Below are 14,916 nucleotides of genomic sequence, written 5' to 3' on the forward strand. Positions count from 1 at the left end.
GTTCACTGTTTGGGTCGGTTGACGGTTCGAGTCCGTTCGAAGGTACGGGTCATTTCGAAGGTTATCACCGGTTAGATTTATCACATAATAAATATACGTTACAGTAATAAAAAACAAACATCATCATTAGAAGCTGATATTAATAATTGTCAAACTTAACAAACATGTTCACGCAAATAAACTTGCAAAGTGATTAGACGTTAACAAATGTGAAAAAAATACAATTAACAATGTCAATTTATAAAGTATGATCATGGACTTATGCTTAAATCGATTTGGCTTACGTAAACGCCTCCTTGGCCATGACTGGCGGCCCGATTCATTCTGTGGACATGGATACCTCAAAATAAATATTCAATTTTTCAACACACAACATATAGATAATCAATAAAAATTCATATCTGTCAATCAAGCAATGAATATTCTAAAACTACGGCTACAAAACTTTAAATATACAGATTATAAATTATAACCATGTTGCAAATGACGTGCAGAAAGAGGTTTAAATTGGTCAAATACAAATCTGTATGCTACACGTTTGATGGTAGCATCATCGACTGCATCAATCATGAAAGACAATTATATGAGAATTGTACAATATATGACCATATATACACTAACATCATTTGTGATTGCGTGATCAGATCATTTTGTCCCCAAGAAACTAATAGAGGAGACCAGGGGTTGGGAAATTCTCCATAATTTTCATTCTTTTTTATTGTATCAGAAATGGCTTATAAGCATACCAACATAAACAAAATGGAGTACTGGACTAAAGCTCAATAACCATTGTTCAATTTGTGGTTGAATGATATTACATGGTGCATCACAACCATAATTACTTAATAACCATATAGCTAAAATAAAAATTAAAACCGGAAGTAACCAGTTATTAAAATATAAATAAAGGTTGGCTTTAAGAGGGAATTGAACATGGGCTCTTACATTGAAAGGCTTATTGTTTACCACCATACCACTTTTCTAGTTAATGTATGGGTTCACTCACAATTTATATATGGGTTCACTCTCATCTTTTATATGGACGCTCTATATAAAATCCGAAACTCAGTGGGTTCCCGTGAACCCGCACCCATGCACCTAGATCCGCCCATGTAATTAAACATGTTGATTCGTTAACCCGTGTATGATCCATTTAACCCATTTTTAAAAACCCAACAAGTTTTTAAAGGGCACGTGTGCATGTCACATGATTTTAAGCGTGTACAATTTATGACTGATATTTTCTACTCAAAAAAAATAAGGCTCGTGTTTTTGATTGAACGGTTGACACCCCTAGGTTCAACCCAATCTGACATGATCTTTTCAAGGATTTTTACCCATTTTGACTTGTTTTTTACTTATTGACCTATTTATAACGCGTTACTCAACCCATCTGTCACGCCTATCATGTCAACTATAACGCGAACTAACTTTTTATGCATACCCTATTTTACCAGGTCAAGCATGGGAACCATCCTACTAATATACTTCACCCTCTCAATGGCCAAGTATAACGTTGACAAAAGTTACTCGATTGACTGAGCGGATCTACCAAGGAGCTACTGGTGTATATATTACTTGTTTTCTTTGTTTTATACACGTATCCAGCACTTGATCAGTGGCAACTATTTACAGAACATTTTCAAATTTTCAAAGGGTGATATGAGTGAAAAAAAAATTATATGATTTGTCATTACACACAGAATCTAAAACTTTGAGAAAGATATAGGGTCAGTTTTTTTCTTGTTATTTTGTATATATAATGGAAATATTATTTCATCATGTTATATTGTGAAAAGTTGGTAGTCATTTGAAACACAACACTTTATTAACAAGAACTTGTGACATTGTCTAGTAGAGCTTTGAGATTATTGGCATGAATGACCCGCGATCTTGGTAGATTCTCAATATGATTGCAGCGATTTCTTCGATTGCTTTACCAGTTACTTCTGTGATGATTAAAAACTCCACATTAATAATCACTAAAGAAGGGGATGTTATCAACTGTGTGTTGACCAACTAAGCATAATGCTGACCTTAAAATCATAAGATTGTAAGATTTTTTTTTAAGAAAACATGTGAATCACACATAGGATTGATGCATTCAATAACACATAATCAATATATTAGTAGATATAAACCATGGTATTTTCAAGCTAAATAATAGGTGGCAATTTCACAATTATTTATGAATATGTCAATCGGGTTATGAACTTACGGTTAATTTTGGGATGTGCATGAAACTGAACCGAAATAATCGGGCCCAAACAAAACCCGAATTTTTGGTTCGATTTCGGTTTTGCATGTAATTAAAATTGAAAAAACCAAACAAGAAATAACCAAAATCAATCAAAAACCGAACTTTTGGATTGGTTTGGTTTTGCATGTAACTAAAATCGAACCCAGTTTATGGATTTTTATTCTTATTTTGAATGTTCAGTAATTGATAAGAATTTAATAAATATTGTAACCCAACTGCCCAAGTATTTTAGCCCATATTTATATTATCATTAATTGACAAATAGTTTTAGGCCCAAATAAATTATTTTGGGCCAAATTTTTTGCTGCTCAAATATTTCAAGCCTAAACTACATAAAAAACAAAAAAACAAAACCGAAATGTAACAAAAAAAATCGAAGTGGAACGGCTTTCAAGGCTAAAAAACCGAATTATCAGTTTTTGGTTCGATTTAACCACAAAAACGACCAACAAAAAAGTTCAAACCGGACCCATTTTGACTCGTTATCCAACCCACTTGACCCGCCATTTTACCAATCGGGCCCATTTGACATGTTATCCAACTCACTCGACCTGCAACTTTGCCACTCGGGCCCATTTAGACCCATTATCCTACCCACTCAACCTGCCAGTTTACCACATCCAGTTAATAAAGCATTTCTTTCATTAGAAAAACTGATATACTCACCGATAACGGGCCAGGCCAGATTTTGTGTGAAAATCTTGTTAGCATAATCCAACTCTTCTCTCACATGAACCATCTCAGCATAATCACTTCTCTCATCTTCAAGGTACCCTAAACTCTTTGCTCTTTCTCGTCTTATAGTTTGCAACATAACAGGATTCAAAGTCAAAGCAAAGACCTTTTTCGGGTCAACCTCAAATAAACTCTTGGGCAAGTCAACACCTTTCACAATAGGCACATTTGCCACTTTGAATTCTTTCTGAGCTAAATAAATTGACAATGGAGTCTTACCTGATCGCGAGACACCCGCAATAATAATATCAGCCTTGTGCAGGTTCTGTGGATAAGCTCCATCGTCTTGTTTAATTGTGAATTCAATGGCGTCGATGCGTTTGAAGTATTGTTCGGTTAGTGGGAATTGTCTCCCGGGGGCCCCACGAGGGAGACCGGACGGTGAGAGGCCTAAATAGGATGCAATTGCATCTGTGATTGGTCTAAGAACATCTGTTGATTGTATGTTCCATGATTTGCAGGTTTGTCTTGCTGAATCTGCAAGTTTTTCATCTGCTAATGTGTATATGAGGATTGCATCTTGTTTGGCTGCTTGCATTATAATCTCCATAAGCCGATCCATATCATTAATCTGCAATGTGAAGTTCCAGTTAAGCTTAGAATTAAAGATTAAGACGAATCTAAATATGAAATTGTTACAGCTCATAAAGAAGAAATCAAACCAAAAGACTATTAAGAGCCTACGTCATCGTTGGTTACGGTTGGCTTCCTCAAAGTTTGTCTCAGATACTAGGGGTGCAAACGAGCCAATAAAATGCTCGAGACAAGCCAAGCTTTTTCGAACTTCAGTCAAACCCGAGGCGAGCTTTTACGAACTTGAGTCGAGCCCGAGCCTCAAATAAAGCTCGTTTAGTTATCGAGCCCGAGCTCGAGCCTTGTATGGGAAGCTCATTTAGGCTCGTCTAACGAACCTTGGGTAATTTTGAGTTTTACCTCTTTTGGACTTCTAGAGCTCAAGCCGAACTTTGGCTCGTTTAAGGTACTCAACGAGCTCAGGCTGAGATTAGGATTCGTTTACTGCTTTTCCCAAAATATATCAAAATAATAAAAAAATTGTATATAAATTTATTACTAAAAATAAACGAGCCAAGCCCGAGCTTGAGCTTTAGAGAAAGAGCTTGAAACGAGCCAAGCTCGAGCCCAAGCCCTTGTAAGTCAAAACAAGCCGAGCTAGAGCATTGTCAAGCTTGGCTTGGCTCGTTTACACCCCTAGTTTTTGATTAAATAAGCATGTACAACTTCATAATTGCATCAGAGTGAGCCCAAACGAATAAACTCAACCCAAAAGATATAAACCGCACATTTGTTGCCCATACAACATACCTTGCTACATTACCAGTTCATAATGCGAAGAATTTTGTTGAAATATGAGAAAAAATGATCTAGTTTCGAATCAACACTAGTTTCAATTACACATTAATTTCGCATTCACAGGATACAATTACATAATCTGTACCAATTTTAGAACAGTGTTCATAATGAATTATGTAAAACATTAGGTCTGTAATAAAAAACTACCATATTTTGGGAATAATAATTAGAATAGGGGAAAGTTAACGTACAAATGAAATTAACGTGCTAATTATGAGAATCAAGTAAAGTAATCATATATTCAACTATACAAGTAGAGTAATTATAGAGTAATTACATAATTACATTATGATGTAATTCTCACAATTAGCACGTTAATTTCATTTGTATTTGATCCAAACTCATAATTACCCCGGAAAACAAGCGAGTATAAACTGGACAACCACCGTCGATCATAAAATGCTCAAATTGACCTAACGCCGCGTTGAATGCTCCGCCGTCCGTCCTGACCCGTCGGAAACCATGTATATCTCCTTTCCTTTAACAACAACAACTGCTTCCTCCCTCGTTCCTCCGGTATCATCTTCCTCCGACGAACTACTTACAACCGCCTCACCACCTTCTGATCGAATGAACTGTACATCAACGTTTTCGGTGACTTAGGTTGAGCATGGCGGTCGAGCTTACGGCCGGATCTGATCGCTCGAGCTCTGGACCAACGGTTCAGTTGAGAGCTCAGAGAACGGTGTGACGTCGGGTTGCCGACGGTAGCTGCTGCCGGTTCAGTTATTGCTGGTTTCATTTGCTTGTTTTTTAATTTTTCATTTTTGGTTAGCGGGTAAAATAACGGACGGTGTGTGCAGTGTGCTCGTTGAAATAAAACAGTGTGTTAAAATGAAATGATAATAATTAGTACTGCAATGGATAGGTTATAATCCACGTGTACAAAGAATAGTGTAAGGTGACGAACAAGTATGGGTTACACGTTTGAATTAATAATTAATGAAAAACTCTGTCCGTATTATTCAGTATTTTAATAATAGAAAGAAAAAAAATCTCCACGTTTGATTTAAACTGAATTTGTTCAAATATTAGAATCGGTCCTTATCTCTACCGGTGTGGGTGCGGCGACAGAGGTGTTTAAAATTGAATATCCGAACATTTTAAATAGTGCTTTTCACAATTTCACTATTAGAAAATTTTCCAAATTTACTATCCGAATCCGAAATTTCGAATATTTAAGATTCAGATATCATATTGGATATCCGAAAATTCGGATTTGTATTTTCAGATTTTCAGGTTTTTTTGAACACCCATATGGCCATATATGCTAACTCATCGTTCAATAAGCCCAAAAATTAGCAACAAGTCCGACCCTCATACTTGGGCTCAATCAAAATTGCCGAACAACCTTAGGCCCAATCCTTATGCTTTAGCTCAAAAGTCAAAAAATCGCCAATCACAAAGAGTTTACCCACAATGGGCAATGCCGCAATGGCATTGAATTCTAAGATCCGGTTTGTTTTTTCCCATCGATCCTTGAACAAGATCTTTCAGAAAATGAAACGCCCTTAACTTAGAAAGTCTAGTATGTTGGATTTACACATGCAGACTAGTTCTTAAACTTTGAAATAAACATAACACAACGAAAGTCTTACAAACCTGACCGAAATAATTAACGGATCGGATCGAAACTGGACCGGATCCAATCATCCAAGACCCAGATTTAGACAGCCCAAAACGCAGTCAAGGCCCAACCATTTCACTACATAATAATAATAATAATAATAATAATAATAATAATAATAATTAAACGAAGTTAGAAGGTTAAAAACGTAATTAGACACATCCCCTGTTTACATAACACAAAACGAGTCCCAGACGAGTTCTCCCAGACGAGTTCTCAGATCAAAGACGATGATGGCTACGACGACGTCGTTTCGACCATACGCCGTCGTATCGCTTCTCATCATCTTCTTCATTCAACCTTCGATATCAATCTACTGTGACGAAGACGATTGCTACGATCTACTAGGGTAAACAACAACATTTCAATAATAACCAATTACTTCATTTTAATTAATTAATTAATTAATAATTAGCTGAATTTGTTTCAATTGTTTTATTTAGGGTTTCGCAAAATGCAAATGCATCTGAAATCAAGAGAGCCTACTACAAGCTCTCGTTAAAGCAGTAAGTTTGTTTGTTTCTTAGTTATTGATTATGCAATTGATGAGTTGTTTGAATTGAATTGAGAGATGTGTGTTTGTTTGTTTGTTTTTGTAGTCATCCGGATAAAAACCCCGATCCTGAGTCGAAGAAGTTGTTTGTTAAGATTGCGAATGCGTATGAGGTATCGAATCCAAACTCTTTATTAAATGAGCTTCAATTCTGTATGATAATTGGGCACACTATGCAATTTTATAGTATTTTAATAATAATTTAATTTAGGAGGCTGGGGTTCATTATTTCGCATTCTGGATACTTGTGTTAACTGTGTCGTCTCTAACCTGTTCAACACGATAAGACACGAATTGAGTTTTGAGGCTAAATAAGTTAATTGTTAAGTTTGAGATTGATATAATGTTAGCTGCATCAAAACTTGTTGAAATGTAGTGAATATTGAATCTTTGGTGTAAATTTGTAATCCAGATATGTAGTTACGTGTTACTTTCTGTTTTGTTTCATAGATATTAAAAGATGAAGTTACAAGAGGGCAATATGATTATGCAATTGAGCATCCTGAGGAGGTAAGCTACCACTTGGAAATCCTTCATGTCTTTGTTCAAATCTGGTTTACATATAATATTGTATTCATCTAATCAACTTATAATGATGTTAGTGTCCCTTTTTTTTCGATTTTAGGTATTCTACAATACAGCTCGCTATTATCATGCATACTATGGGCACAAAACTGTAAGTTTTAGACATTTTTTTTCAATTTGAAGATTGTAACAAAGCTTTAGCGCGTTTTTATTAATCATTGACAATACTAATTTACTAATTTTTCATTGTTTAGGATCCTCGTGCTGTCTTAATTGGACTTCTTCTAGTCCTCTCGGGATTTCAGTATTTAAATCAATGGACACGGTATCATCAGGTAAATAATTTTCAAACATAACTTTAATTTTGTTGAATTGAGCAATTGGTTTAAGTCGCATAATGCGGGATGCGGTCTAATGCGCTCACGCTTGAGTTAAAGTGACTTTCTGCATAGATTACTTCTACCTTTTGGCTTATGCATAGACTACTTGTATACATAATTACATAGGGTTAAACACTTATTTTTGTTGTACACAAAACTTCTTTGGTGTTACTACAGCTTTTTTTGAATTTATCTATTTTAATTCATTATATATTAGTGTTTAAAACTTATCAACTTAAAATATTATATATAAGGGGGTGTTTGGGATTCCTTATTTCCACCTCCTTATAACTTATTCTCATAAGTTATAAGTTACAAAAGTGTAACTTATAACCTATTCCCCTCACAACTTTCAATTTTGCCAAACACCTTATGACTTTTTTATGAAAGTTATAAGTCACAAGGAAGTAAAATAAGCAATCCCAAACACCCCCTAAATAGTTTTTAGTAATTTTTAAATAACAAGTGCCTCGTGCACTGCTCATTTGATTTTCGGATCAGTTTGAGCATTGTTTGAAATGATTGTTAGTTGTATTTAGTTATATTTAGCCCATATAGTTGGCTAAAGCCCATGGGCCTTTTATGGGTTGATAGCTAGGGTTTATTTGTGTATAAATAGATGTAATTGTTTATGTATTTCTCACACCTTCAAGTAATTAACATTACTTTCACTACAACCATCTTCTTTACATGGTATCAGAGCTACGGCTCTCGATCCAAACCCTAGCCGCGATCTGACCCGAACCTGAGTCTGACCAGCCGTCACCAGCAGCCTTCAGATCTGAAACAAGCTCTTGCCTTGTTGTTCTGTCCTGTCACGAAATCTTTTCTTTGTTTTTTTTTTCTCTTTTCGACCGTGAAACTATTGTTCACTGACGAGCACTGTTCACGCGGATCACTGTTCACTGATACTGTTCATTGCGGAAACACTGTTCACGCCGGAAGTTACTGTTCATGCCGAAAACACTGTTCATGCCGGGAATTACTGTTCACTCGGAAGTAACTGTTCACTGCCGGAATTTCTGTTCACTGCCGGAAAGTTATTGTTCGCTGCCGGAAAGTTACTGTTCGCTGCCGGAATTACTGTTCGCTGCCGGGATTAACTGTTCACGACGAGTAACTGTTTACGCCGGAATCTGTTCCCGCCCTCCACCCGCACTTGTTACTGTTCACAGTCAATTTTCAGTTTCGTGTATCACTATGGGCGAAAATACATACATGTATACATTTACTAAAGAGGAGCATGATCTTATTCAACGGTTTCTTACCTCCCAGTTGCCTCATCCTCAAACCAGCTCGGCACATTCAGGTAAACCTTCTAGCCTTGACTTATCATGGGTGATTGATTCTGGAGCCACACATCACATGACTGGGAATCGGGGTATTTTTTCTAGTCTTCAAAATGTTTCCCATGCACCGGTACGTCTTGCCGATGGATCTTCATGTCCCGTTCTCGGCATAGAATCCATCAGTAACTCGGAAAACCTAAAACTGTCTTCTATCCTATTTGTTCCTAAATTTCCTACCAGTCTTTGTTCAGTGAGTCAGATTACCAAACAAAACAACTGTTCTGTGACCTTTTACCCAACTCACTGCGTTTTTCATGAACTAGGAACAAATCGGGTAATTGGTACTGGTTTTGAATCAGGAGGTCTCTATCGTATATCCCCGTTTTCGCATCCTGTAGCAAACTTATGTGATTCCGCTGTCAGGGAGGCTCACTCTCGGTTAGGTCATCCCTCTACAGCGGTTCTGAGGCAAATGCGACCAGATTTACCACTTTCGTCTTTTAATTTTCATTGTGAGTCGTGTCAACTTGGTAAACATATCAGGCGTCCCTATCCCCCTAGGGTGCCCAATCGAGTCAGTTCTTGTTTTGAACTGTTGCATTCTGATGTATGGGGTCCTTGCCCTATCAAATCCACGTTGGGTTTTGAATATTTTATTACCTTTATTGATGACTATTCTCGCACTACTTGGGTTTATTTGTTGAAATCTCGTAGTGAGGTATTTTCCATATTTCGAGAATTTAATGCTTATGTTCAAAACCAATTTAACACCACCATTAAAACTTTACGATCTGATAATGCTAAAGAATATTTTTCCACCGACTTTTTTTCATACTTAAAAACCAACGGCATTATTCATGAATCATCGTGTGCTTATACATCTCAACAAAATGGTGTGTCCGAACGCAAAAATCGTCACATATTGGATGTTGCTCGCACAATCATGATCCAATCACGTGTTCCTCATCGTTTTTGGGGAGATGCCGTTCTCACTGCCACATATCTGATTAACCGCATGCCCTCAACCGTTCTTCATGGTAAAACACCGTTTTCTGTACTATTTCCCAACGATGATCCATTTCCTCTCGCACCTAAAGTATTTGGTTGCGTCGCTTATGTTCATGACCATAGTCCAAAAACCATCAAACTTGATCCTCGAGCCATTCGTTGTGTCTTTCTTGGTTACTCACGGGTTCAAAAAGGGTATCGATGCTATAGTCCATCACTTCACCGATACTTTACCAGTGCCGATGTCACTTTTCACGAGTCTCCTTACTTTCCCGAGTGTTCCACTCCTGTTTCTGACCCGTTTCCCGACCTCGATATACCCACATCTCTCTTCATCCCCACCATTCCCGTGTCAATTCCTTTTACCGATCCAATCTCTACTGATTCTGACCCACCGACAGAATCTCCGCCACTGCTTTTCACATATGCTAGGCGGGGTAGGGGTCAAACATCAGCGACTCTTGATTCACACCCTGGCCACGACCCCGAAATACCCTCCGATACTCCGTCTACATCTGAGCAATCCACACCTCTCACTAATACATCCTTACCCGATCCAACAACCTCTGATACTCCCGTTTATGATCCTCCTGGTGCCCCACTTCCCGATATACCTATTTCCTTTCGCATGGAACCCTGGAAATGTACTCGTTACCCAATTCAGGACTATGTTACCTACACCCACCTATCTCCTGAATCTCATGCGTACACCACTACCCTTGATTCCTACCCGATTCCCAATAATGTGACGGGCGCTCTCGCTTACCCAGGATGGAGACAGGCTATGGAAGATGAAATTGGGGCTCTAAAGTCCAATCATACATGGGATCTTGAAACACTTCCTAAAGGGAAGCGTATTGTTGGTTGTCGTTGGGTGTTTACGGTTAAACTACACCCGGATGGCTCCTTACACCGCTTAAAGGCTCGGTTGGTTGCAAAAGGGTATTCTCAGGCATATGGCATTGATTACGATGAAACCTTCTCTCCAGTTGCTAAAATGCCATCTGTCCGTATTTGTATCGCTCTTGCTGCCATTAATCATTGGCCGCTCCACCAGCTTGATGTCAAGAACGCCTTTCTTAATGGTGTTCTTGAGGAGGAGGTATATATGGAGCAGCCCCCAGGGTTCGTCGTTGAGGAGGAGGCCTTGAAAGTTTGCAGGCTACGTCGTTCTCTATATGGTCTTAAACAGTCTCCCAGGGCATGGTGTGGTCGATTCTCTAGTGTTATGGGACAGTTTGGGATGACTCGGAGTGCCTACAATCACTCTGTCTTCTTTAGACACCAGAAAGGAAAGAGGATTATCGTAGTTGTTTATGTGGATGACATTATAATCACAGGTGATGACGAGGTCGGGATTATCGAACTCAAGCAGTTTCTTCAGTCTCAGTTTCAGGTCAGCGACTTAGGTCGATTGAGGTATTTCCTTGGCATAGAAGTATCCCGCTCTCCACAAGGAATACTTCTCTCCCAACGAAAGTATGTTCTTGATATGTTAACTGAATGTGGCTTACTGGGTTGTAAACCTGTTGATACCCCAATGCTTCCTACAAAGAAACTCCTCCCAAAGGAAGGAGATCCAATGAAAGATCCTAAGCGATACAGACGGTTGGTTGGTAAACTTAATTATTTAACCGTCACACGACCGGATATCTTCTTTACTGTCAGTGTTCTGAGCCAATTTATGGCTACACCATACACCGGTCACTGGGATGCTGCCCTTCGTGTCTTAAGATATCTTAAGACCTCACCTGGCTTGGGTATATTATACTCCGATCAGGGTCATTGTCGTGTAGGTGCCTTCACGGAAGAAGGAGATGGTCGGATATCAGGGTTCTCAGATGCAGATTGGGCAGGTTGTCCGATTTCTCGACGATCTACCACCGGATATTGTGTGTTTGTTGGAGGAAATCTTGTATCATGGAAGAGTAAGAAGCAACACACGGTTTCCCGGTCGAGTGCCGAATCGGAGTATAGAGCCATGGCAGATGTAACATCAGAGATGACATGGGTTCGTCGTCTTCTCAGAGAGCTCGGGGTTGTTTCTAATGACTTGATGAGGTTATACTGTGATAGTCAGTCAGCCATTCACATAGCCAAGAATCAAGTATTTCATGAGAGGACAAAACATATTGAGGTCGACTGCCACCTTATCAGAGATCGAGTAGTAGGCACACAAACTGATCCTCCTTCCATTCAACCAGTTCATGTGAAGACAAATTTTCAGCTAGCAGACATTCTAACTAAACCGCTCCGGAAAGCTCAGATAGATTTTATTTGTAACAAGTTGGGCATGATTAACATCTATGCTCCAACTTGAGGAGGAGTGTTAGTTGTATTTAGTTATAATTAGGGTTTTAGCCCATATAGTTGGCTAAAGCCCATGGGCCTTTTATGGGTTGATAGCTAGGGTTTATTTGTGTATAAATAGATGTAGTTGTTTATGTATTTCTCACACCTTCAAGTAATAAACATTACTTTCACTACAACCATCTTCTTTACAATGATAAAGAAATGAATATGTTTTGACCCGTTACCAACCCGTCTGAAGCTCCCATTTTGCCACGTGTACATGTAATAAAAGGTCATTTGGTAATTATGTTGTATATATTATTATTTTATAGGCTATTGACATGGTCAAGAGGACACCGGCTTATAAAAATAAGTTGAAGGCGTTGGAACTGGAACGCACGGGGGCAATTGCAAGCAAAAAGAAGGGTGGTTACAAGATCGACAAGTATGAAACTATTGTTGTGTAATAGCTACAATAATATTTTTGGAAATTTTGAAAATAATAATAATAATAATATTTTTATTACAGGAAAATGCAGGAAGATCTCAGTAAGGAACTTGAACTGCAGATAAAAGGTGCTGAAAAACCATCAATGTGGGGACTTCTTGGTGTTCGTTTTATACTCTTGCCATATACTCTTGGAAAGGTTGTTCAATATATATTATTGTTTATATTTGTTTAATTTAAATTTAGATTTAAAAAAGTCTGTTAAGTTGATGATTTTAACACTCTTGTTTCTGCAGCTAGTTTTATGGTATGGATTGTGGTATTGGAGGTACAAGATAAAACGAACTTCGTATTCTTGGGAAGATGCGTCTTATTTGACCAGACGCGCTCTCGGGGCACCTCGTGATTCATGGGAATATCTTGGTAACTCTCCTAAGCTCTTTTGCAATATCACAATAACAAAAAGAACAAACCTAATTTTTTAAGATATCAAAGGTTCATATAATTAAAAGTTTTACTTCTTACATACAAATATCTAGTAAAAATCTCAACAATAGCAAGGCTATTAGGAGGGTCTTGGGAGGGTGGGATGTAGGCAAACCGTACCTATTTCCCAGAGGATAGCGAGATTGCTTTCAGACCCCCCCCCTCTTCAACATACAAATATCTATGTTATGTACGCTAAAAACCCAATAAACTAATTTATCCATATGCTTGTTTCTCATTTTTAAACTTTACTACGGTCTACGTATGTGTAGGAAATACACCTACACACGATACACATAACCTATACGTGTGTAGATTGTATAAATAAAAAATTTTTGTTGATGTATTTTTGTTAGAATGTTAAAAGAGACGAATAAAATTTGCATTATAACATTTTCTGTATTTTAAAAAAAAATTAAATTTTGAAAATGAATGATTTATGTATTTATATGTATGTGATTTCTTTCATGTATAAATGCTCCATAGCATAATTATTTTAACAGCTTATCCATCATCTTTTTATTGCCTAATATATGTTATCCAAGTTAACTTGAAGTTTGCAATTGTTAGATGAAGCAACCAAGAAAGATCTCATTGACCGGCGGTTATGGGTGAAGTCCAACCTGGATATTTACGTTTCGGAGATGCGTAAAGAGTCAAAGCGAAGAAGGTGAACAAACTTTTAAAGTCAAATGTTTGACTTTGATGTTACAAACTGGAATACTATAGAAGATTAAAGATTAGTCTCCATCATTTTACTTTAAGATTTCTTATCAAGAAATATCATGGAACTTACTATACTAAGCAAGCTCTAGTCTAATATGCCTTTATGGCTACTTCTTTTGTTTTCACAAGTTTATACCGCAATTGCAGTCCCAGATTTGGGTTGCTTGTTGTTTTAAACTATCCGTTATCGGAATACTTAGCGTAAAAAAAATGAGTCAACATGTTGATTTTTCGTCTAGTGTGTAGTTTTACTTTATACAGTCTATTATCTTACTTTATTAAAAGATTGTTACATCTCAGTTAGGTATATTTATGTTTGAATGATGAAGTGAGTTTTTGGTTTATTGTGTGATTGCTCTAGGGTTGCATAAATCTACATTGATCTAAAAGATTTGTTAGATGCATCATGCACGCATATATTGCTTTTAAAAGATATAATTTAGCATGTTACCTATTGAATTGTGTTGATCATGTGATGAGACAACCCCCATAGAACCTGTTCACTAACTTATGCATTGTTAACGTAGTATTTAACACACAAATTTAAAGCTATGGGGTTCACGGTCCTCTTTGACCGTTTTAACAAGGTTTCTAGGCCGAACGTGTATGCACAATTTTTGTAAGGATCAAGCAAATCGCTTAGGTTAGTTGGGTTGGTTGGACCCAACAAACCATATCAAGCAATGTTGTTAAAAGTTGTTAAATATGTTCTAAGAAAGTTGAATAAACCAAACATTCTTAGTGACTCATGCAAATCAAACCAAACTGAGGCCGTATCTTATAGAATCTTCGTCCACTTGCCATTCTATTTTGTTCTATTCTATTCTTTATATACTAAAACCTAAAATTTGCCAGTCTTACTAAATCTACTATGCATCAATCTTTGAGTAAGAGCCACACATTATTCATCAAAGTTCGACTATATACCACACACGTGTTTTGCCATTTCCCAACAACTATTGCTTTACCATTTTGATGATTTAAATAAGTTAAAACGGGTATAAAATTAGAGTATTATTAATTTACATTGTAATATTAGCATTTATCCTATCTCTCTATATAATAAACCAGTGGATTTTTCACCAAATGTCTTCAAATTGCCATGTTGCATTTTCTAATTTTTTTCATTATTTTAATTAATTATTTTTCCAATTCAAAATCGCGCCTAATTAATTTCCGGCGGCCAATTATAATCAATATCTCTAACCCTAACAAT

General features: G+C 37.2%; 1 protein-coding gene and 1 pseudogene across 2 annotated transcripts; one reads left to right on the plus strand and one right to left on the minus strand.

Moving 5' to 3' along the window:
- Nucleotides 1–1,675: 1,675 nt before the first annotated feature.
- LOC143583755 (putative pyruvate, phosphate dikinase regulatory protein, chloroplastic pseudogene) lies at nt 1,676–5,108 on the minus strand (annotated as a pseudogene). The gene is made up of 3 exons (XR_013144238.1): nt 4,718–5,108; nt 2,927–3,566; nt 1,676–1,949 (listed from the first exon to the last, which is right to left on the minus strand). The product of XR_013144238.1 is annotated as a putative pyruvate, phosphate dikinase regulatory protein, chloroplastic pseudogene (transcript).
- A 1,093-nt stretch (nt 5,109–6,201) lies between these two features.
- Nucleotides 6,202–14,715, plus strand: LOC143583764 (chaperone protein dnaJ 50-like). The gene is made up of 10 exons (XM_077065985.1): nt 6,202–6,342; nt 6,437–6,499; nt 6,593–6,659; nt 6,997–7,056; nt 7,172–7,222; nt 7,326–7,406; nt 12,373–12,485; nt 12,570–12,687; nt 12,785–12,911; nt 13,545–14,715. Exons 1-10 carry the CDS (start codon nt 6,224–6,226, stop codon nt 13,646–13,648), a joined length of 903 nt encoding a protein of 300 aa, XP_076922100.1. The 5' UTR covers nt 6,202–6,223; the 3' UTR covers nt 13,649–14,715.
- Nucleotides 14,716–14,916: the final 201 nt, after the last annotated feature.

This window comes from Bidens hawaiensis, unplaced genomic scaffold (assembly GCF_021521415.1).
Source record: "Bidens hawaiensis isolate Kalapana, Puna unplaced genomic scaffold, B.hawaiensis_p1.1 tig00032505_1, whole genome shotgun sequence".
Taxonomy (NCBI): Eukaryota; Viridiplantae; Streptophyta; class Magnoliopsida; order Asterales; family Asteraceae; genus Bidens; species Bidens hawaiensis.

What these genes read in the sequence shown, in the direction of transcription:
- LOC143583764 (XM_077065985.1), top strand. Translation starts at nt 6,224, where the DNA reads ATGATGGCTACGACGACGTCGTTTCGACCATACGCCGTCGTATCGCTT. An exon ending in CAATTGAGCATCCTGAGGAG is followed by an intron (nt 7,057 to 7,171) that starts GTAAGCTACCAC and finishes TTTCGATTTTAG; the next exon opens with GTATTCTACAATACAGCTCG. An exon ending in AATGGACACGGTATCATCAG is followed by an intron (nt 7,407 to 12,372) that starts GTAAATAATTTT and finishes ATTATTTTATAG; the next exon opens with GCTATTGACATGGTCAAGAG.